The sequence below is a fragment of the Schistocerca americana genome, chromosome 8, assembly GCF_021461395.2.
Source record: "Schistocerca americana isolate TAMUIC-IGC-003095 chromosome 8, iqSchAmer2.1, whole genome shotgun sequence".
NCBI lineage: Eukaryota > Metazoa > Arthropoda > Insecta > Orthoptera > Acrididae > Schistocerca > Schistocerca americana.
Genome location: NC_060126.1, coordinates 53,676,982 through 53,702,607, shown reverse-complemented (window position 1 = coordinate 53,702,607; position 25,626 = coordinate 53,676,982). Strand labels below are relative to the sequence as shown.

The 25,626-nt window shown below is 40.6% G+C and overlaps 1 protein-coding gene across 1 annotated transcript in view; it reads left to right on the top strand.

The window, feature by feature from the left end:
• LOC124545155 (eukaryotic translation initiation factor 4E-like) overlaps positions 1-16,250 on the top strand; it is a 41,408-nt gene extending 25,158 nt beyond the window's left edge. Inside the window, exons 4-5 of the mRNA XM_047123988.1 lie at positions 1,935-2,074; positions 15,521-16,250. Coding sequence (XP_046979944.1) covers positions 1,935-2,074; positions 15,521-15,635 — 255 coding nt within the window. The 3' untranslated portion in view covers positions 15,636-16,250. The remainder of the gene's footprint in view (positions 1-1,934; positions 2,075-15,520) is intronic.
• The last annotated feature ends 9,376 nt before the right edge of the window (positions 16,251-25,626 follow it).

Genomic DNA, 25,626 nt, shown 5'->3' with positions numbered 1-25,626 from the left:
CACACTTGTTTGATTGTAGGTCACCTTAAAGCTCTTTTCGGTGTGAATTCGTGTTGGGTTTCATCCATCATCCATTTGTTCCATTCCTCTCTTGTATGCACATTAAATGGTGTAATTATTGAGACATGAAGAGGTTGGAATAACAGCAGGCTCTGTGTTTTCTTGTCACAATTTCTCTTTCACAGAATTTTTGAAATGACTGCTAAACTGATCTAGCACAAGAAGAGAACTCTTCTTCAGTAAAGCACCTTTCCTTGTCTCGCACACTCTGTTAATCCATAATTTCGCACCAGCCTCATTCATCCATTCTTCGTAATGTACGTGAACGACACCACCTGACAGTATTGCAGAAGGTTTTATCATTGTTTTGCACATGAAAATGAGGATTGGATTAAGTTTTGTATCATCCGTGTAACATTATAGGACAACAGTGTAGTGTATTTTTTTCCCTTGTGCACTTGTTTATATAGTTAGTTGTGGAACCTTTCATGGCAACAGTTCTGTTACTCAGCCCATCAAATGTCAAAGTAGTTTTGCCCATATTCGCTATTTAGCTTAGTTCCACACTGTTTTTCTTTCGATGTTGAATAATAAAGCAGTGGAAAGATAGTATTTTTTTCTTCATACTCTTGTAGCATTTTCTGAGATTTTTTTGGCTGTGGTTCGCATGATATGTTCATGACAATTCATAAATAAGTAGTACCAACCAGCTCCACCCTTAAAGTCTGTTAAGTTCCACTATAGTGCTAGCTTACAAGTGCGTATTTGAATTATTGTTGAATTCCAGTGCCAGCTGGTGTGGCCGAGCAGTTCTAAGCGCTTCGGCCTGGAACTGCGTGACCACTACAGTCGCAGGTTCGAATCCTGCCTTGGGCATGGATGTGTGTGATGTCCTTGGGTTAGTTAAGTTTAAGCAGTTCTTGACCTCAGATGTTAAGTCCCATAGTGCTCAGAGCCATGTGAATTTTTTTTTTTTTTTTTTTTTTTAATTCCAGTGCCATTGTAATGGTGTCCTTGAACAATTTCAATACAATATCTTCTAGTTTGGCCATTTTACATTCTGTTCTCTATTTGCATATTTAGTCTTCCTCATTCTTCTTTATTAGCCTACCTATGGCGAATTATTTTTTTTTTAAATTATTTTTATTTTTTTTTCCCCTGTTGGTGGAGGGCCAAAATGACGCTCAGCAGCTCCGTTTCAGTGTTATTCTGCATATGCTATTACTTTCAATTTATAGCCTTTTATTTTTTTCCATTATGAAACCACCTACTAACAAAACTATTGTACTGTTAGTGATAACACAAACCACTTTCAGTTCAAGTTAACTGGGACTGCAGACTGTAGTGACGCATCACAGACTAGACGGTGTTCTGGATTTGAATGGTGTAGCAGAAGGGAGACAACGTTAGCAAGCTTCCGGCATCAAATATATGACCATTTTGAAGACAAGCAGGAATTTTAATTTAAACACTAGACATTTTTGTATTAATGAAGAGTAGAATACATACCTGAAATTTGGGGGTAATTTTTTGTCCTCTAGCTCCCTCTATATGTGGAGGATGTATTGCAAGTTGAAAAACAGAAAAGTAAAGAAATCTCTCATGAACAAACACAACAGGTGTGTGTGTGGGAGGGGTGGGGGGTGGGGCATGCATTACTTAAATTGGCTGAAGTTTCTGTGGATTTATTTCCATACTTATTATTGTAGTCCTAGCTTTCTAATTGAAGCCTAAAATGTGTATTGTTATTACATGGAACTGAGATGTATGTACAAAAGATTTTTAAATAATATTGAACAGTAATTAACCCATAGGGTGTTGTAGCTTATATATGTGCCATATGCAAGTTTAATGCTTTTTAGATTTTGTATGCTTCTTATTAATATACTAATTCAGTTTTAAGAAGACATACATTTTTGTATTTCTGTTTATAGTTACTGTGTCTGATTGGTGAAGCATTTGATGAATACAGCAGTCAGGTCTGTGGAGCTGTTGTCAATATAAGGGCAAAAGGAGACAAGATTGGCCTTTGGACATCTGATGCTTCTAATGAACAAAGTATTATGAAAATAGGGTAGGTTTATCAAAATTTTGGTTCCTTAAACATACTTTTTAAATCTCAGAAATTTTTAATGTGTATCATTATTCAGGATGATTCACGAAGATATGCAAGTATTTTAATATGTTTTTCTGCAAGTAAAACTAACGAAAAAAGTTAATAAAAACATGTCTGCAAATGTTTGGTTACAGAGTTACTGCTAATAAAAGATTTTGCCTGAAATTTAGCAACTTCACTGATATGAAGCCATCGCAAAGCTGTACGAGGCTAAAGTAAAGCACGATTTCCATGTATTTTTGTGTATGGGGATGGATGAAAGACATAGTTTATGAGGTCAAAGTCAATACACGTGGGGGATTACTTGCTCGCATTATGAATGCAATAGATGAAATTAAGTACAACCCCGTGAAACTGAAACGACCAACGAAATCTGTTCATACACGTGCAGCTAAATACATCGAATTCTGTTGAGACATTTTTGAACATTTATTGTAAATGTATTGTGAAATTGTATGTTCACTGTACAACCTCCTTAACACTGAGCTTTGTTTCTTCAGGTTTAACATGAATTCATGTGTACTGTGGTACTAATAAAAGCTGGTACTAATAAAAGCAGATTATCTGACACATTCATACAGTTACAGTTAATGTTATTACCATCATTTTTCCAAAATTAAATTCTCTACATCTTCTGTTGAAAATTTTGTACAATTGTCTGGAATTTAGAAAACAAATTGGGCCAAGTAGTTAAGAAATTAAAAATTTTACGAAATTACTTCTTTGCTTCTCTCAATGTTCAGGAAAACTACTGCAGATAAACGTCTGGGACATGTTTTATTAGAGTCACCAGACCGATAACAACAAAATAAATGTAAATCGTGCTTTACTTTAACCTCATACAGTTTTGCAGTGGCTTCAAATATTAGCGAAGTTGCTACATTTCAGGCAAAGTCTTTTGTTAGCCGTAACTCTGTAACGAAACATTTGTGGACGTATGTTTATATGAACTTTTTTCTTTAGTTTTACTTGTAGAATAACAAATTAAAATACACTCCTGGAAATTGAAATAAGAACACCGTGAATTCATTGTCCCAGGAAGGGGAAACTTTATTGACACATTCCTGGGGTCAGATACATCACATGATCACACTGACAGAACCACAGGCACATAGACACAGGCAACAGAGCATGCACAATGTCGGCACTAGTACAGTGTACATCCACCTTTCGCAGCAATGCAGGCTGCTATTCTCCTATGGAGACGATCGTAGAGATGCTGGATGTAGTCCTGTGGAACGGCTTGCCATGCCATTTCCACCTGGCGCCTCAGCTGGACCAGCGTTCGTGCTGGACGTGCAGACCGCGTGAGACGATGCTTCATCCAGTCCCAAACATGCTCAATGGGGGACAGATCCGGAGATCTTGCTGGCCAGGGTAGTTGACTTACACCTTCTAGAGCACGTTGGGTGGCACGGGATACATGCGGACGTGCATTGTCCTGTTGGAACAGCAAGTTCCCTTGCCGGTCTAGGAATGGTAGAACGATGGGTTCGATGACGGTTTGGATGTACCGTGCACTATTCAGTGTCCCCTCGACGATCACCAGTGGTGTACGGCCAGTGTAAGAGATCGCTCCCCACACCATGATGCTGGGTGTTGGCCCTGTGTGCCTCGGTCGTATGCAGTCCTGATTGTGGCGCTCACCTGCACGGCGCCAAACACGCATACGACCATCATTGGCACCAAGGCAGAAGCGACTCTCATCGCTGAAGACGACACGTCTCCATTCGTCCCTCCATTCACGCCTGTCGCGACACCACTGGAGGCGGGCTGCACGATGTTGGGGCGTGAGCGGAAGACGGCCTAACGGTGTGTGGGACCGTAGCCCAGCTTCATGGAGACGGTTGCGAATGGTCCTCGCCGATACCCCAGGAGCAACAGTGTCCCTAATTTGCTGGGAAGTGGCGGTGCGGTCCCCTACAGCACTGCGTAGGATCCTACGGTCTTGGCGTGCATCCGTGCGTCGCTGCGGTCCGGTCCCTGGTCGACGGGCACGTGCACCTTCCGCCGACCACTGGCGACAACATCGATGTACTGTGGAGACCTCACGCCCCACGTCTTGAGCAATTCGGCGGTACGTCCACCCGGCCTCCCGCATGCACACTATACGCCCTCGCTCAAAGTCCGTCAACTGCACATACGGTTCACGTCCACGCTGTCGCGGCATGCTACCAGTGTTAAAGACTGTATGCCACGGCAAACTGGCTGACACTGACGGCGGCGGTGCACAAATGCTGCGCAGCTAGCGCCATTCGACGGCCAACACCACGGTTCCTGGTGTGTCCGCTGTGCCGTGCGTGTGATCATTGCTTGTACAGCCCTCTCGCAGTGTCCGGAGCAAGTATGGTGGGTCTGACACACCGGTGTCAATGTGTTCTTTTTTCCATTTCCAGGAGTGTATTTGCATATCTTTGTGAATCACTTTGTATATCGTAGGAGTTAGTAGTGAGTGAACTTTGTGAAGGTATGAAGCTGCGTGCTAGTTGTAATTGAAAATTGAGAGGTGAATGCTGTGTCCCATTCTTTGCAGTCTGCATGCTGGTTATTATGTTTTGTGCATAATTCTACTTTGGAGTTGAATGAACAGACTGAAATTGGGAAATACTTTGATGTGGACACTGCCATATCATTGACTTCAGTTGTAGGTTGTGATTGCATATTATGATTGTTTCATTAAATCTGATATTATTTGATCATCTTTTGTATTCAAAAGGAATTTTGGTTGCCATTGTATATGAATATGATGTAATCAGATACTTAGATTTCAGATACAAAGGAAAATAGGTGAGGTTATGCTAAGCCTTCCCTCAACCTGAAGGTTGGCTTTACTGCAACATTGTATTATGAGGAATGGTCCTATTGATGGTAGCATGCTCGTCGCCATTTCTGGCGTTTCAGCTCACTTATCCATCCAGTTATAGAAGATACAAATTGGTGGTGGCTTACAGCAGCAGCTGTCCACAAATTATTTCTGATTTACCGTATTGAAAAAATATCACCACCACTTCTGTATTGATAAAATTCATCTTAAGACAGCATGCATATTTCATCAAAACACATTTGTTTACAGGTGAAATATCCACCTGGCACAAACGTTTTTTATAGTTCTTTTTCCACTGAATCATATGTACATGACTACAGGAATATGATTCATTGGAGAAAATATGTGAAAACAAATCTTCCCAGCAGATATTTCATGTAACTTCAAATTCTAACACAAGTTTTTGCGCATCCTTTGTTATTACAGTTTTGTCACAGGGAATTATTGTTTATTCTTGGGCAACTCTCTTGTAACCCAACATAACATAACATGTGAAACTTCCTGGCAGATCAGCACACACTCAGTTGCAAAGTGAAAATATTGTGAGATGCATTTTGACAAAAGCATGCAAGGTGTCTGAGATGAATTATACCAATTTGAAACTGATAATGATACTTTTCATAAAATAAACCAAAACCAATTGGCGGTTGTTTGCTGCTGTACACTATCAGCAGATCGTATTACATAACAACCATGGTCTCAAATCTTTTTTATTTGACAATATTACAGTCTTTTTGAAGTGGACTCCAAACCCCAGAGCAGCCTGACATTTTTCATGTACACAAATCATTTATTGAGATGAAAGGAGTGATAAATGACAAAATGACAAAGAAATTGTAGGATCAATTGAGAATTGAACAGTGCATCTTTGGATTTGTGGTCAGATACCATTTACCCCCCCCCCCCCCCCCCCCCCCCCCACACACACACACACACACACACACACACACACACACACACACACACACACACAAAAAAAAAAAAAAAATCCTTCTCCACCTTGCTTATGGTGGGGAGGCTTGAGTACCCCAGCGATTCAGCAATATAGCCAATCATACCGTAAGTAAACCACAACCGAGGGGTATCTGTTATAGGGACAACAGTCTGGATGATTGACTTATATGGTCTTGAAACATCAACCAAAACTGCCTTGCCATGCTGGTACCGCGAATGGCTGAAAGCAAGGGGAAACTACATCTGTAATTTTTCCCAAGGGCATGCAGCTCTACCGTATTGTTAAATGATGATGTCATTCTCTTGGGTAAAATATTCTGGAGGTAAAATAATCCCCCCATTCAGATCTCCTTGAACAATGCCACAAGTAAATACAAAAATAATGCAACAATAGCAACTTGGAATGTAAGATCATTATACCAACCAGGCAAAGTAAATAATGTTATACAAGAAATGAAACGCCTAAAAATTAACATTTTGGGTGTAAGTGAAACAAGATGGCCTGACTCAGGAGAAATGACCATTGACAACATGAAAGTATATTACTCGGGAAATTCTGATAGCCAGCACAGGAATGGGGTAGGAATAATTTTAGATGAGTATGCTAGTAAATCTGTCAAAAGCATTTTACCAATCTCAGATAGAGTAATCAGTCTACATTTACAAACGAAACAAACAAATATTAATTTAATCCAAATCTATGCTCCAACAGCCGACAAAGACCGAGAAGAAATAGGAAAATTTTATGAAGAATTAACACAAGCAATAGGAACCTCAAAAAGCAGAGACATTATTATCATCATGGGAGATTTTAATGCCAAAATAGGTGAAGGAAGTGAAGGTGATCTTATTGGATCTTTTGGTTTAGGAACAAGAAATGAAAGAGGAGATTTACTGTCACAATTTTGCCAGGAAAACAATCTGTCTATTACAAACACATTTTTTAAACTCCCTAAACGAAGACTTTATACTTGGAAATCACCAAGAGACTGCAATGAAGAAGTTTGCAGAAATCAAATTGATTTCATACTTATAAACAAGAGGTACAAAAATTCTATTCATGGTGTGAAAACATATCCAGGAGCTGATATATTTTCTGATCATAACCTTTTAGTAGCAAAGTTCCATGTGAAACTGAAAGCCATACAAAAGAAACAAAAGAAGGACTATATAAATACAACTATTCTAAGAGACCCCTTGACTAAACAAAAGACTTCCGAAGAGATTAATAAGGAATTAGTTAGGATAAAGAATAATCAAACAGAAGACATTGATGGCAAATGGGAACTTATAAAAGACACATTAAATAATGCATGTAAAAACACAATGGCGACCAAACACGACAACATGAAAAAGAAGTGGATGACAGAGAAGATATTACAATTGATGGAACAAAGAAGAATACTTAAAAATAGAGATGAAAGTGAGTATAAAAGATTACATGCAGAAATACGAAAAGAAACACGGCGAGCAAAAGAAGAATGGTACAAGGAACAATGCTCTGAAATTGAGAGTTATGAAACAAGACATGATAGTTTCAACTTACACAAAAAAGTTAAAGATTTAGCTGGACTTAATCAAAAATTTTATGATAACATGATCGGAGAACGAGGACCAAGCATATCGAAAGAAGAAATATTACATGTTATCAACAAATCAAAGACAGGAAAAGCCCCTGGACCGGATAAGATACCAAATGACATCCTGAAACTCATAGGAATAGACCATATAGATATATTTGTACAATTGTTTAATGATATTTATAATTCGGGAATTATTCCTAGGGATTGGTTGACATCTACCTTTGTTACATTACCCAAAAAGGCTAATGCCAAAACTTGTAATGAACACCGTACAATAAGCTTAATGAGTCACACCTTAAAGATATTTCTAAAAGTTATACACCAACGAATATACAAAAAAGTAGAAGAAGGTATAAGTGAAACACAATTCGGTTTTAGAAGTTCCCTCGGTACAAGAGAAGCATTGTTTGTTTTTAACATATTAGCGCAACGATGTATGGAGGTTAACCAGCCACTATATGTGTGCTTCCTGGATTATAATAAAGCATTTGACAAAGTTCGTCATGATCATCTCATAGAATTGTTAGAAAAGAAAACACTTGATAAGAAAGACATCCGCATTATATATAACCTCTACTACAATCAAACCGCAACCGTGAAGGTAGAAAATGAGTTATCGAATGATATAGAAATAAAGAGGGGTGTGAGACAAGGTTGCGTTCTCTCACCCTTATTGTTTAATATGTATTCAGAAGACATAATCCAGGCAGCTCTATCAGATGAAATAGCTGGCATTAAAGTGAATGGGCTAAACATTAACAATGTTAGGTTTGCTGATGACACTGCACTACTAGCTGGAAACCTCAAAGATCTAAAATTACTTCTTGACAAAGTCGCAGAAAAAAGTGAAGAATTTGGCTTGACTCTTAACGTAAGCAAGACTAAGTTCATGGTGATATCTAAAACACACCAACAAGAAAATCTTACAATCAATAGGGAAAGAGTCGATCAAGTACGTAAATTTAAATATCTCGGAACAATTGTAAATGAGGAGATTGAAAGCTCAGAAGAAATTAAATCGAGAATAGGACAGGCCAGAAGTATCTTTAATAAGATGAAAAATGTATTCTGTTCGAGAGACATTTGTTTAAACACAAAAATGAGGTTGCTAAGATGCTATGTATTCTCAAAATTATTATACGGAATGGAAGCGTGGACATTGAAAAAGAAGGACATGAACAGTTTAGAAGCTTTTGAAATGTGGGCATATAGAAGAATACTTAGAATTAGTTGGGTGTCGAGGATTACTAATCAAGATGTCCTAAGAAGAATGGGAAAGGAAAAAGAATTAATTAAAACTATTAAAGTAAGGAAGCTACAATATTTAGGCCATGTTATTAGGGGAGTAAATTACAAAATATTGCAAATAATACTAGAAGGGAAAATTTGTAGGAAGAGAACGAGGGGTAGAAGACGGACATCCTGGATTGACAATTTAAAAAATTGGTACAACTGTTCAACGTCAGAACTCCTTAGATCAGCCAAATCAAGATCAGAAATTGCCATGACGACAGCCAACCTTCTTAGAGGAGACGGCACATGAAGAAGAATTCAGATCTCCGGACGGGGACTACTCAGGAGGATGTCGCCGTCAGGAGAAATAAAACTGGCGTTCTACAGATCGGTGCATGGAATGTCAGATCCCTTAATTGGGCAGGTAAGCTAGAAAATTTAAAAAGGGAATTGGATAGGTTAAAGTTAGATGTAGTGGGAGTTAGTGAAGTTCTGTGGTAGGAGGACCAGGACATCAGGTGAATACAGGGTTATAAATACAAAATCAAATAGGGCTAATGCAGGAGCAGGTTTAATAATGAGTAAAAAAATGGAAACATGGGTAAAGTTTGGTGGTACGAAAAGGAAGAGAAGGAAAAATAGTAGGTGAATATGGCCTGGGGGGCGGGGGGGGGGGGGGGGGGGGGGGGAAGGAATGAAAGAGGAATCTGCCTGATAGAATTTTGCACAGAGCATAACTTAATCATAGCTAACACTTGGTTTAAGAATCATGAAAGAAGGTTGTATACATGGGAGAGACCTGGAGACACTGGAAGGTTTCAGATTGATTACATAGTGATTAGACGGAGATTTAGGAAACAGATTTTAGATTGTAATAAATTTCCAGGGGCAGATGTGTACTCCGACCACAATTTATTGGTTACGAACTGCAGATTAAAACTGAAGAAACTGCAAAAGGCAGGATTTTAAGGAGATGGGACCTGGATAAACTGAAAGAACCAGAGGTTGTAGAGGGTTTCAGGGAAAGTATTAGGGAACGATTGACAGGACCAGGAGAAAGGAATATAGAAGAAGAATGGTTAACTTTGAGAGATGAAATAGTGAAGGCAGCAGAGGACCAAGTAGGCAAAAAGACAAAGGCTAGTAGAAATCCGTGGGTAACACAAGAGATTTGAATTTAATCAATGAAAGGAGATAATATAAGGACACAATAAATGAAGCAGGCGAAAGGGAATACAAAGCCTAAAAAATGAGATTGGCAAGAAATGCAAAATGGCTAAGCAGGAATGGCTAGAGGACAAGTGTAAGGATGTAGAAGCATACATTGCAATGCATAAGATAGATGCCGCCTACAGGAAAATAAGAGTCCTTTGGAGGAAAGAGAACCACCTGTATGAATATCAAAAGATCAGATGGAAAACCAGTCCTGAACAAAGAAGGGAAGCAGAAAGATGGAAGGAGTATATAGAGGGTCTATACAAGGGCGATGTACTTGCGCGCAGTATTATTGAAACGGAAGAGGATGGAGATGAAGATGAGATGAGAGATATCATGTTGCATGAAGACGATATTGACTGAAATACTTTCTTTCGAATTCTAAAGGTGGCAGGGGTAAAATACAGGGAGGAAAAGGCAACTTACAATTTGTACATAAACGAGAGGGCAGTTAACAAAAGTCAAGGGGCACGAAAGGGAAGCAGTGGTTGAGAAGGGAGTGAGACAGGGTTTTAGGCTATTCTCGATGTTATTCAATCTGTATATTGAGCAAGCAGTAAAGGAAACGAAAGAAAAATTTGGAGTAGGAGTTCACGTCCAGGGAGAAGAAATAAAAACTTTGAGATTTGCTGATGACATTGCATTTTTGGCACACAGAGCAAAGGACTTGGAAGAGCAGTTGAACGGAATGGACAGTATCCTGAAAGGAGGACATAAGATGAAAATCAACAAAAGCAAAATGAGGATAATGGAATGTAGTCAAATTAAATCAGGTGATGCTGAGGGAATTAGATTAGGAAATGAGACACTTATAGTAGTAGATGCTATTTGCTATTGTTATTTGGGCAGCAAAATAACTAATGATGGTCAAAGTAGAGAGAATATAAAATGCAGACTGGCAATGGCAAGAATATCATTTATGAAGAAGAGAAATTTGTTAATGTCGGGTATAGATTTAAGTGGCAGGAAGTTCTTTCTGAAAGTATTTATATGGAGTGTAGCCATGTATGGAAGTGAAACATGGGCATTAAATAGTTTATACAAGAAGAGACTAGAAGCTCTTGAAAGGGAGGGCATGAAATTGAATGGCAATTGGATTCAATTCTGAAGAAAGTGTGTACTAGTCTTCCCTCACGGGTTGATAGCAACAATGGATGATGGGAGCCAATTACAGTGAGTTGTGCTTGAGTATTCAAAGCGTATAGCGTCACATCACTGTCCAAGGGTATGCATAAATGGAATTTTCCTGAAATCAGTAATGAGCTAGGACGTGAATTTATAATGTGAAATCCATCCAGCTGCAGCATAATGGCCTGGAATGTTTTATTAATTGTGATATCTCTGGTCGTGAAAGATCATGTTTTACAGTTGGTATATTGCCTTCTAGCATGGTTGTTAGAGAGCAAGAAACCCAATAGCTGCTTTCTATTTGAGTTTAAGAAGTATTGTTTTGACCTGGACAACCTGACAGTTTTAGGGGCAGTTCTACGGGAAGTTTCCCTTTATACACAACAGCCTGTAGGGGTGTTCTTTGATATTGGAAAGTCATATGATACGATGTGGAAGCACAACATTCAGCAAGCTTCATATCTCTGGCGTTTTTGTAAAAGGTTGCCAATGTTGTTGAAATCTTGTCTTGCTGAGGAAACATTCCATTACCATATAGAAGTCATGCTCTCAATCGTTGTTACGCAGTAGATCGTTGTTGCTCAAAGGACATTTGCAAGTGGAACAGGAAAAGTCTTGACTAGTAGCAATACAAGGTACCCTCTGCCATGTCCGTATGATGGCTTGTGGAGTTTGTATGTAGATGAAAATGAAGGGAGCCTTTAAAATGTTACTTCCTTTCCAGTCTTGTAAACAACAAACTGGCACATTTAATAGACTTCTTTCTTTCTTTCTTTCTTTCTTTCTTTCTTTACTGCTTCTCCTCCTGTCTTGCATGGACAGCTTGTCAATTAACAGTTGATGCTTCCAGAGTATAGGAGGTTGGGCACAAAAGATGGTTTCAAGTTTTCAACAGATAAAAAGGTATGTGTTCATTTGAATCATATGAGTCACATTTTTAATGAGCCAAAACAGTGTTGTAATTGCACTGATTTAACCTAAAACAGTTATATATAGCACTTGTCTGGTCCTACTTATGCGGTGGGTGTACCATTTATGGTTCAGAAAGACTGTCATACCAAAGGGTGTTGGATGTAGTACACCATGCAGACATCAGACTGGCAACAGCAGCTTACAAAATTAGCCCTACCCCTAACCTCTGTGTCAAAGCTAGTGAGCTTCTATCCGACAATGGGCCCTGGCTATGCAACATGCCTTCAAATGGAAGTCAGCCAAATAATCAGTCATATGAAAACAGTAGATTCGTAGCTTTATAAATCAGTTGAACTATTCATTTATTCTTTTGAGTGAAACCAGTCCGTTGGACCAACCAAATGCAAATAGTCGATGCAGCCTGGAACATTTTAGCTCTGAGCAGAAACATTCAATCGTTTTTCATTGTTAAATCATGATTGTTGACTGCACTCTGGTATCGCCTGTGTCACTGTTATTTTCATTCCAATATTTGCTTTTTATATAACCAGGTAAAAAGTGATCCTTAAGGGTAAAATCAATGTAATAGACAGTATCTGCAAAGATTAGTCATATTGTGGAACAATAGTTAATCAAATATTTTCAAAGAAAATTAATGAATTACAAGAAATATTTCTGGTAACAAAGTACTTCTGACAAGTGACAATAGATGCTTAAAACAAAATTATTAAGACATCAATTATTGACATTTTAAACCCAACCAAAAACCCTTATTTAATGCCACAAGTAAGAAAAATTCACATTTAAGTAGATAAATTATGAAAATACTTCATTTTTAGAAATATACTTTTATTCATCCCTCCTTCAAATAACAAAGCTGTTTGTCCCTAAAAATAAAAAAGTTGGCAACCCTACTCATGGTTCATCTATAACAGAAAATAATTATGTAGTAAACAGAGTTTTGGTCGCCTGTAAGTTATTACTTTTTATTTGTTGGTGACTGGTTTCGGTCTACTACATTTCTTGGTGGTGGTAAGAATCCCTGACGTGGAGCAGACCCTGCAGTGGTCTCGGTACCGGTGTGGCTGGACCTGCTCCATGTCAGGGATTCCTACTACTACCAAGAAATGTAGGTCTGATGATGATCTCTGTAGTAAGCTGAAACCAGTCACCAACAAATAAAAAGTAACAACTTACAGGCGACAACAACTCTGTTTACTACATAATTATAACACTAATTAGGTTGCTGTTTCCTAGAACACTGATCCAGAGCATTATAACTGGAAAGATTAAAAAAAGGTGCATAAGGGGCCCATCCATTAATTACGTGAGCTCGGAATGGGAGGGAGGGGGTGGTCTGGCAAAATATCAATAAAGTCTGATGAAGTCTGAGGGAGGGAGGAACAAAAAAAATCTCACATCAGTTTTTTAGTTCTGTTTTATATAATTAAGCCCGAGCATAGACAATAGTGCCCATGAATCTTTGTCCTCTCTGAACTGATCTGAATGCTTTACATGTGTGCATGCTTGGGATTTCTGAATTTGAAACAACTGCTGCAAGTGCGTACAAGTGTCAGCTTTCATCCAGGGAGTTCTCTGCCCTTCAGGAAGAAGTCACTGCGTACCAGTCAGTCATCCTACAATGCATATAAAGCCAATGTTATGGTTTTCGGCATGATATTGTATCAGTGCATATGTTGAGCAGTGTATTGACAAGTCTAAAACACATGTGCTAGCAAGAAGTTAAATTCGTAGTTAAGCGTTTCAGCTTTTACTTTGCTATCCTCAGTTTCAGTTCCTGTCTCATTTGTTAGGGGCTGCACACTAACTTTGGTGCCATGAACAGCTTTTACATATGACCAGAATTTCTTTGTTTTTTATGAAAGAGCATTTGACAGTATTCTTCTACGGTAGGCATTGCAGTCTGTGCACATTGCTCTCTTAGCAACCAAATGGTTTCATTCAGCATCTGTATATCTATAGCACTATACTTTGTTTTACATCTATTACGCAGTGATCTCAGTCTCTTTAGAAGTTTCTTTACAGTGACTGTAGACCATGGAGGGTCCCTCCCATTATGAACTGTTGTACTGGGTACATATGTATCCAGTGCATAGTCACTTATTCTTTTAAACTTGAGCCATAATTCCTCAAGATGCTGCTACCTTGCGATGAAAGTTTCAAGTTCCCCATTGAGATATGACACTACTGATTTTCTATCTGGTTTCATTTTTGGTAATCATTGTTGCCATACACACATCACTGTCACTGATACCAGCTTCAACATCCTCAAAGAGGTCAGATCTGTTTGTTGCCATTAGCCCAATATAATTGCATTATGACTGGAATTCCGAACTATCCAATCTAGGTGCTTTTCAGAGAAGACATTCAGTAATGCTTCACAGGATGTTTTATCATGTCCACCACTAATGGAACTATGATTTTCCCAATTGATTGTTGGATGATTACAGTGTGACAAGGGAACTTACATAAAATGAACTGAAGTTTTCTCTGAAGTTTTCAATTACATCAGGAGAGGAATCGTGTGGACGTTAGAAGGCACCAGTTATCATTTTATACCCATTCTTGATACTGAGTCTGGCTCAATCAATCTCTCATGCAGCTTTGATTTCTATCTCAGTGGATTTGATTTTCTTATCTGCTGTGGCAAATATGCAACTACCATTTCCCATTTGTCCATCGTTTTGAAATATACTTAAATTTTCCCCAGAAATCTCACTGATATCAATTTCAGGTTCAAGCAGCTTTCTGTACCTAATATTATGCCAGCTTCACCACTTTTCAGGAACGCTTCACACTCTTGTCACTTCATTGCAAATGCTTCGGAAATTCACCATAAGGATTTTGATATTGTGGAATGCATTTCTTTTTGTCTTATACTTATAGGTTTTCTATAGCTGTCATCTGGATTGGATGGATAGTCGCGTAATATATATATATATATATATATATATATATATATATATAAAAAAAAAAAAACCCTAGTGTGCCCCAACACGCGCGCGCACACGCACACACACACACACACTCCCTCCCTCCCTCCCCCCCCCCCCCCCTCTCTCTCTCTCTCTCTCTCTCTCTCTCTCTCTCTCTCTCTCTCTCTCTCTCTCTCTCTCTCTCTCTCTGCCCGTCTGTCTCAGTCACACTCTCAGCTACCTGACTAGCAGCTGCTGCTGTGTCGTGCACACTTGACCCATTTAGGGGACCTTGTACAGTTCTTAACCCTGTGACACAAGTCCAGGAGGTCGCAGCCTAGGTATTTCTAATTGTGCCACATAGTGTCTTCGAGGGAAAATAGATTGAATGAGGTGCCCAGTGCTTAAATGTGTACAGTTGTAGCTAATATACTATTGTGAAACATGCTAAACATAGACTCATGCTTGGAAAACTGTTATGTGTTCCGTACTATTAACATTTCCAGTTCTTGGATGTCTGCCTTATGCACAAAAATCAAATTTGAAGACTTTGAATACATTTGGTGACAGCTACATTGCGTGTGCAGACAACTTAAAAAAAAAAACTTTTTATTTGCAGGCATAAACTTAAAGAGAGGCTGAAGATTGGTCGAAATATTACAATAAGCTACCAGAGTCACAAAGATACAATGGCAAAATCTGGATCAGCAACAAAGATCACATACTCTGTATAACATCTTCTCATGTTTAGTTTTTTCAAAAATGTGAGAATACACAAGACTGTGACAGCTGAAAATAGAACATGTGCAGCCTGAGTTTTTTTGTTTATTCTAGCTAATATTTGATTTTGTGGTGAGTTTATAAGAGAACATTGTTTAATTTTATTTATTTAAAATAACAAAATTTGTGTGTTCTGGTGGCTCACAAAGATTCGAACAATGCTGAAGAAACTGTTTTGGAATTTTGTCATTTCCTAAATTTCGAATTAGAATTGAGATACATTTGATTTTTCAACCCAGTTGTAAAGGATTTTTCATTTTTCTATGGAAAAATTGTACATAGTTACAAAGCTGAAATTTATACGTGAAATTTGTAATTATCAACAAAACAAGATATGTGAAATGTAAAAGTGATTTCAATACATATATTTCTAATCGTGTCACGTAGAGTGTCATGTGTTAATTAAAATAAACTTTGTTTCTTTGAAGTTTAAATGAAATATAAAGGTTTGTGGACGAGATTATTTGTAGTTAAGATATATCTTTTGTTATAAAGAAATCTCTGTGAACAGTGTGCTTGATTTTAACATGTTTATAAATATAATAAATTCACTTTACATTTTTCATGAAGTTTTGCTGTCTAATTGCCTTTTCCTGAAATACTCTGCTTCTTGCGTTCCCACTGTATGAAATGGTGCAGTGATTGACACACTAGACTCATTTGGGAAGACCAGGGATCAAATCGTTGTTCAGCCATCCAAAATTGGGTTTGCTGTGGTTTCACTAATTTCCATAAGGGAAAAGCTGGAATGGTTTATTTGAAATGGGCATACAGATTTCCTTCCCTAGTTAAAGTTTGCACTCTGTCAATACTTGTGGATTATCAACAATGGCTTTTGCTTTTCCACTGATGAAACCATTTGTATGAATTTCCGGCGACGCCATCAGTTCCTTCCGCTGTCTTAGGCCTGTTGCTCTTCTATTCACCGAAGCTACGAAATTTCTGGGGCTCATGCTTGATAGAAAACTTTCTTGGTCCTCCCACATGTCTCTTATGTGACTGCATGCTTTCCCCAGTATCTCGGTGTCCTACGCATTCTAAACGGTACTTCCTGGGGAGCGGGTCAGACCATCTGCCTCCATTTGTTCCAAACTTTTGTCTGTTTAAAAGTAGACTATGGGTGTTTTGTTTGTTTTTCTGCACATCTGTCCACATTACGCCATCTTAATACAATCCACTATTGTGGAATCTGTTTGGCCACTGCCGCCTTTTACAATAGCCCGGTTGAGAGTCTCTGTGCGAATTTGTCAAACTACCGGTCATACCAGTGTGATGTTCTCCTCAGCAGATACAAATGCTGTTTGCCTGTCATGCCTAATCGCACATGCTAAGTCTCCTATTTCGATGACTCCCTTGACTGCCAGTATGAGGCACGTCCCTCTTCTCTGTTACATCGTGGAGTTTGCTTTCGGCTCCTGCTTCAGCAGCTTAATGTCATGCTACCTGCCATGGTCCTGATGGGTGTGAACCCTTCACCACCTTGGCTTTGTCCGGCACCCTGTGTTCTTCTTGTACTTCATTTGCTTCCAAAGGAAACTATTTGGATTCAATCTGCGCAGTAAGTTTCTCAACCTTTGCTCACAACTGAGTGACAGCACCTTCTTGTACACTGATGGCCCTAAGACCGACCATTTTTGGTGTCTGATTCCAGAACACTGCTCAGTATTTACAGTAGATCTCTCGCACTCTTATCAGGCCACCCAGTACATCCGGCAACACAGGCTTTTTGATTGTGTCGTATGCTTTGATTCTCTTTGTGACCTTCAGAGCGTCTTGTATGTTGTACACAATCCATCTCTCAGTTCAGCGGGTCCATTCGCTTCTATTTGCTTGCTGTTGAAGGAGCCAGTGTGGTGTTCATGTGGGTTCCTGGTCTCTTTGTTCTGACGTGAAGTGAAGCTGCTGACGCAGCTACAGAGTCTGCAGCCCTCCTACCTCAGTTCACTTGCTCTTCCATCCCTTCGGATGATCTCCTTGTTGTTGTCTGTCAGCAAGTGGCGTCACTTTGGCATCACCACCGGTTTTTACTTTACAGGAACAAGCTCTGGGGAATTGAACTTCTCTCAGCAGCTCGGCCACCCTCATTTTGGCCCTCTTGTCACGAGGACATCATTTTAGCTAGGTTGCATATTGGTCATTGTCGTTTTAGCCATTGGCATTTGTTAAGTGGTGACCCCAGCCACTTTGTGGTCATTGTTGTCAACCTCTGACGGGTCACCATTTCCTGACCAAATACTCCTGTGACAGATTGCTCCTTATCAGCGTAATCTGTCACCGTCACATGACGGCAGTCCCAGGAAACACTCTGCATTTCCCGCTTACTACTGAAGAAGTCGTCTATATTGGCTCGACACAGCTGCAAAATTTCTGCGTATTCAGAATGCCGTGCTACATGCTGAAAACTGATTTTCACTCTTTCCACCATCATCTCAATTGCTATATACTGATCTTTGAATACTGGTGCCTCCACTTTTCTTGTGATTCCCGTTTCGTCATGAGGAGGTTGGCTAATGCTTCATTTTTCTCCATACAGACTTGTTTGACCACACTGGAAGTGTCTGTGTCATCTAAATACTCTGTCATATGGTGGTATATTGTTGCTGTGCAATTCCACCAACTCAACATAGATTACACTGGTCCACAGTTGTCACTATATAGTTTTTACAGAAACAAAAGTAGCTGTACTTGATTGATTTAGATGCACTCAACACAAATATTGAGATTAACATTGTGTTCTGCAGAGTTGCCACAGATTCTGGTAATCAGGGAATTTCAAACACATCAAAGGATTTGAGAAAAAAACACTGAAAAAAATCTTGTTTTTTGTCTCAGTAGATGAAATGGTTTGTTTACTGAGGTGTCGAACATCATCGCTTGCTGGATGCAGCCGAGTACATGCTCCGCTTCCCTTCTCCCTCATTACTGCTCCTTCTCTCCTTCCTACCATTCCCCTCAACCTGCAGTCAGTGCTGCCAACACTTCTTGCCGCTTGCCTAGCAGCTACCGACGAGAGGCAGAGCGGCATGAGGAGTGGTTTGTTTGGATCTGATTCTCAAAGACTGTAGATGTAGCGGTCAGAGACGGCAGTCATGTGTGCACGAGTTATGTCTGTCTGTCTGTCTGTCTGTCTGACTGACTGTGTGTGTGTGTGTGTGTGTGTGTGTGTGTGTGTGTGTGTGTGTGTGTGTGTGCTCATTTTATGACAAAAGCTATGGCTGAAAATGTAGTTGTGGGAGTGTGATCATCTTTTTTATGTGCCTGTCTGCAACTCAACAATCACATTTATGGTAAGTAGCTACCTAGCCTCATTATTATTGATTCTCAGAGTATTTGAACAAATTATCTCTTGCGTGGATTGATCCCCGTGGTCTCATTTCAACAACATGTTGCCTGTGGCTCGAGAATAGTTGGCCACACAAGTGACTTTCCACAGTGGGCCAAAACCGTAGGCAGTTTCTGTGGGTATGTTTATGGATCAGGCCTACCAATCTGAATCCATTCGGTTCCCACTAACATGCAGCCCTACCCATCAGATCTAGTCTCACCAATCTGCCTGCAGGCTGGGTCTGTTTGTGTGTGGTGTAATGCAGCAGATTTCACGGTTTATCCATGGACCCAGGACGGCAGTGCTTCTCAGCAGGCCAGAGGCCATGGGCAATGGGTTTCAGGAATTGTGACTCTCTCACCTCAAGTATGTTGTACAGTGTGGCATTTTATAGACATTTTATTTGTTCTAGTACATTTTGGCGTTTCAAAACTAGTTTATATGTTGGAGAGTATGGATGATAAGAAGAAAATTGTGTCAGTTACTAGTGATTTATACTATATGTTCTCATATATTTCTCAAAAGAAAAAATCAAAAATACGTGTAAAGTAATAGATATAACACAGTGAGTAATAACCGACAATAACGAACATAATAGAACCAACATTTTATTAATGGTCACCTACAGTGTTGGTTTATACAATTCTTCCTCACCTTATACACTCCTTTCAAGTGAGCTACTTTTTTGTGAGGCTATTTTTGAAATCAGTGAAGGTATTTTAAATCTGTCTTGCACCTACAATGAAACATGTATTTTTGTCAACAAATGTTTTGTTTTGTTGAAATAAAATAACATCAGTCGTCTTAATGAAATACACATACCATTTCGCTACCTTTCTCCATCTAACAACAGTTCATTATAAAAGATGTTGATGTTAGTACTTACGGTTTTTGCTCACATCAGGAAATGCCATCTGCTTGCAAGCATTTTTAGACGTTTCCTCATTTTCACCATCGTTTCTTGTACCGTAGCTGCAAAGACAGATCATCAACTTAAGTCTGGACTTACCCTTGATATCTCAATTTCTCAGGGAAAAATGCTAAACCTCATCTGAAAATCAGGGAAATATGAGGGAATTTCAGTTGGGGAAACTTGCGGCAACCCTGTCCTAGCTGAGGGTTACAAGTAAACAGGGTGTTTTACATTTCACAATCACAGTTGCAGGGCATTATGAGACCTACATTGTGACAGGGATTCCTCTGTCATGAGTGGGGTCAACAATTCCAGTACACTTTCGCAACACTGCTTGACACTATGGAGTTTGGTGTGCCTGCTATTTGGTGTGAACTGCAAACTGTGCATCAGATTGCTAGTTTTCTGTGGTACCTCCCTTTTTTTATCGTAACTAATACTTCATTTTTGTTTTGAGTTTATAAGAGCTCAAGAGAACATTGTTTAATATTTTTTATTTAAAAATAATGAAATTAATGTGTTCTGTTGGTGCACAAAGATTCAAACAACGCTAAAGAAAATGTTTTGGAATTTTGTTATTTTTTTAAATTTTTTATTAGAATTGAGATAAGTTTGAGTTTTCAACACAATTGTTGAAAGGGAAAGGAGTCAATGTAGCTTATGGTGAAGGATTGACAGTTGCTGTTCCCCCACATGTACCACCATCAAGCAGCAATAGCAATGATGCTGAACTGATCCATACAGTTGAAAAAGAATCACCTGCCAGGTAAACTGACACTGCATTTACACCAACAACATCATCATCATCATCATCATCATCATCATCTGGAGAACCACACAAAATCTCACAGTTGAATTCTGTGATCTGTTAGGGATTTAGATCTTCCAAAATGTGAAGCCAAAAAACTTGAGTGTCATTTCAGTACAAAAGGGTACAACAGATTCTGTAGTAACATTCATAGTTTCTTGGAAGACCTGTGCAATACATATGAACCAGACAAATGGTGACGTTTTATAGAAGGCTCAAAAAAAGACTGAGGGTGGTACCGTTACACAGTAGTAATGAAGGGCCATCTATCCCTGTCACACATGCTGTACTCCACTGTAAACTGTATTAATTACAGTAGGTATAAATGGGTGAATGTGGAGATACAAAGTCAATGTGATGCTGGTAGGTTTGCAAGGGGGTTACTCAGAAGTACCCCTGCTGCTACCCGTGTGAGTGACATGGTCGTGCAAAACAGAACCACTACACACACGAACAGCTCTGGTTCCTGGGTGAAAAACTATTGCCGAGAACTATCTGTGAATCCAAATAAAATTGTTCTCCCACCATTGCACGTTAAGTAGGGTCTCATGACAGATTTTGTTGGGGCTGTACCCAGGAATGAAGCAGCGTTTCAATATTTATGCGTTCCGTAACTCGGCACAGAGTTAATCTGAAATGGGATGTTCATTGCTCCACAGATGTGCCAGTTGTTAGGGGAACCACCTGGAATCCACTCTTAACTGCTGATCAGCTGCATGTGTGACATTGTTTTCATAACATCACAACATTGTCCTTCTGTTAATAGGAGAGCTGAAAATTACAAGGACCTTGTAGACGAACTCATTCATTCATTTAAGGTCATTGGCTGCAACGTGACCCTGAAGATTCACTTTCCTTACTCCCACCTTGAAGTGTTTCCAGAGAATTATGGTGCATTCAGTGATGAGCATGGTAAGTGGTACCACCGCGACATTTCTCCCATGGAACAGTGGGACACAGGACAGTGGACTACAGCTATGTCGGCTGATTTCTGAAAGATGCTACAGACACCACTCACAAGAAGGCAAAGAAACAGCCTGAATAAACTATGGAAGTTCAATTAATATATGTATCGTGTCAATTACAGTAGCAATATATGAGAAATGTTAAGTCTTAACATACTTGTAACCCTGAGCGAGGAGACTACAATTAAAATTTTTGTACTCAATGCATTGGAATCTATAAAGACTATCTACTTTGGTTTCTGAAAATATATATATATATATATATATATATATATATATATATATATATACACACACACACACACACACACACACCTTTTAATATGTCTGCTTGTGTCTGTATATGTGTGGATGGATATGTGGGTGTGGCGAGTGTATACCCGTCCTTTTTTCCCCATAAGGTAAGTCTTTCCGCTCCCAGGATTGGAATGACTCCTTACCCTCTCCTTTAAAACCCACATCCTTTCGTCTTTCCTTCTCCTTCCCTCTTTCCTGATGAAGCAACTGTTTGTTGCGAAAGCTTGAATTTCGTGTGTATGTTTGTGTGTGTATCGACCTGCCAGCACTTTCGTTCGGTAAGTCACATCATCTGTGTGTGTGTGTGTGTGTGTGTGTGTGTGTGTGTGTGTGTGTGTGTGTGTGTGTGTGTGTATATATATATATATATATATATATATATATATGTATATATATACACTTACCAAACAAACGCTCTGGCAGGTCGATAGACACACAAACATACACACAAAATTCAAGCTTTCGCAACAAACAGTTGCTTCATCAGGAAAGAGGGAAGGAGAGGGAAAGACGAAAGGATGTGGGTTTTAAGGGAGAGGGTAAGGAGTCATTCCAATCCCGGGAGCGGAAAGGCTTACCTTAGGGGGGAAAAAAAAGGACAGGTATACACTCGCACGCACACACATATCCATCCGCACATACACAGACACAAGCAGTCATTTGTAAAGGCAAAGAGTTTGGGCAGAGATGTCAGTCGGGCAGAAGTAAAGAGCCAAAGATGTTGTTGAAAGACAGGTGAGGTATGAGCGGCGGCAAATTGAAATTAGCGGAGGTTGAGGCCTGGCGGATAACGAGAAGAGAGGATATACTGAAGGGCAAGTTCCCATCTCCGGAGTTCTGACAGGTTGGTGTTAGTGGGAAGTATCCAGGTAACCCGGACGGTGTAACACTGTGCCAAGATGTGCTGGCCGTGCACCAAGGCATGTTTAGCCACAGGGTGTTCCTCATTACCAACAAACACTGTCTGCCTGTGTCCATTCATGCGAATGGACAGTTTGTTGCTGGTCATTCCCAAATAGAAAGCTTCACAGTGTAGGCAGGTCAGTTGGTAAATCATGTGGGTGCTCTCACACGTGGCTCTGCCTTTGATCGTGTACACCTTCCGGGTTACAGGACTGAAGTAGGTGGTGGTGGGTGGGTGCATGGGACAGGTTTTACACCGAGGGCGGTTACAAGGGTAGGAGCCAGAGAGTAGGGAAGGTGGTTTGGGGATTTCATAGGGATGAACTAAGACGTTACGAAGGTTATTGGACGGCGGAAAGACACTCTTGGTGGAGTGGGGAGGATTTCATGAAGGATGGATCTCATTTCAGGGCAGGATTTGAGGAAGTCGTATCCCTGCTGGAGAGCCACATTCAGTCTGATCCAGTCCCGGAAAGTATCCTGTCACAAGTGGGGCACTTTTGTGTTTCTTCTGTGGGAGGTTCTGGATTTGAGAGGATGAGGAAGTGGCTCTGGTTATTTGCTTCTGTACCAGGTCGGGAGGGTAGTTGCGGGATGCGAAAGCTGTTGTCAGGTTGTTGGTGTAATGGTTCAGGGATTCCGGACTGGAGCAGATTCGTTTGCCACGAAGACCTAGGCTGTAGGGAAGGGACCGTTTGATGTGGAATGGGTGGCAGCTGTCTAATGGAGGTACTGTTGCTTGTTGGTGTGTTTGATGTGGACAGACGTGTGAAGCTGGCCATTGGACAGATGGAGGTCAGCGTCAAGGAAAGTGGCATGGGATTTGGAGTAGGACCAGGTGAATCTGATGGAACCAAAGGTGTTGAGGTTGGAGAGGAAATTCTGGACTTCTTCTTCACTGTGAGTCCAGATCATGAAGATGTCATCAATGAATCTGTACCAAACTTTGGGTTGGCAGGCCTGGGTGACCAAGAAGGCTTCCTCTAAGCGACCCATGAATAGGTTGGCGTACGAGGGGGCCATCCTGGTACCCATGGCTGTTCCCTTTAATTGTTGGTATGTCTGGCCTTCAAAAGTGAAGAAGTTGTGGGTGAGGATGAAGCTGGCTAAGGTAATGAGGAGAGAGGTTTTAGGTAGGGTGGCAGGTGATCGGCGTGAAAGGAAGTGCTCCATCGCAGCGAGGCCCTGGACGTGCGGAATATTTGTGTATAAAGAAGTGGCATCAATGGTTACAAGGATGGTTTCCGGGGGTAACAGACTGGGTAAGGATTCCAGGCATTCGAGAAAGTGGTTGGTGTCTTTGATGAAGGATGGGAGACTGCATGTAATGGGTTGAAGGTGTTGATCTACGTAGGCAGAAATACGTTCTGTGGGGGCTTGGGAACCAGCTACAATGGGACGGCCGGGATGACTGGGTTTGTGAATTTTAGGAAGAAGGTAGGGGTGCGGGGTGTCGGTGGGGTCAGGAGATTGATGGAGTCAGGTGAAAGCCTTGCATCTCAATCCTCCTTAAAAAACCTTAATGCTACTCCCATTATCACCTCTGCTGAAGCCCAGGCTATCCGTGATCTGAAGGCTGACCGATCCATCGTCATTCTCCCGGCGGACAAGGGTTCCACGACCGTGGTACTTGTTCATCGGGAGTATGTGGCTGAGGGACTACGTCAGCTTTCTGACAACACCACATACAAAGTTTGCCAAGGTAACCCCACTCCCGATGTCCAGGCGGAGCTTCAAGGAATCCTCAGAACCTTAGGCCCCATGCAAAACCTTTCACCTGACTCCATCAACCTCCTGACCCCACCGACACCCCGCACCCCTAACTGCTACCTTCTTCCTAAAATCCACAAACCCAATCATCCCGGCCGCCCCATTGTAGCTGGTTACCAAGCCCCCACAGAACGTATCTCTGCCTACGTAGATCAACACCTTCAACCCATTACATGCAGTCTCCCATCCTTCATCAAAGACACCAACTACTTTCTTGAACGCCTGGAATCCTTACCCAATGTGTTACCCCCGGAAACCATCCTTGTAACCATTGATGCCACTTCCTTATACACAAATATTCGGCACGTCCAGGGCCTCGCTGCGATGGAGCATTTCCTTTCACGCCGATCACCTGCCACCCTACCTAAAACCTCTTTCCTCATCACCTTAGCCAGCTTCATCCTCACCCACAACTTCTTCACTTTTGAAGGCCAGACATACCAACAATTAAAGGGAACAGCCATGGGTACCAGGATGGCCCCCTCGTACGCCAACCTATTCATGGGTCGCTTAGAGGAAGCCTTCTTGGTTACCCAGGCCTGCCAACCCAAAGTTTGGTACAGCTTTATTGATGACATCTTCATGATCTGGACTCACAGTGAAGAAGAACTCCAGAATTTCCTCTCCAACCTCAACTCCTTTGGTTCCATCAGATTCACCTGGTCCTACTCCAAATCCCATGCCACTTTCCTTGACGTTGACCTCCACCTGTCCAATGGTCAGCTTCACACGTCCGTCCACATCAAACCCACCAACAAGCAATAGTACCTCCATTATGACAGCTGCCACCCATTCCACATCAAACGGTCCCTTCCCTACAGCCTAGGTCTTCGTGGCAAACGAATGTGCTCCAGTCCGGAATCCCTGAACCATTGCACCAACAACCTGACAACAGCTTTCGCATCCCGCAACTACCCTCCTGACCTGGTACAGAAGCAAATAACCAGAGCCACTTCCTCATCCC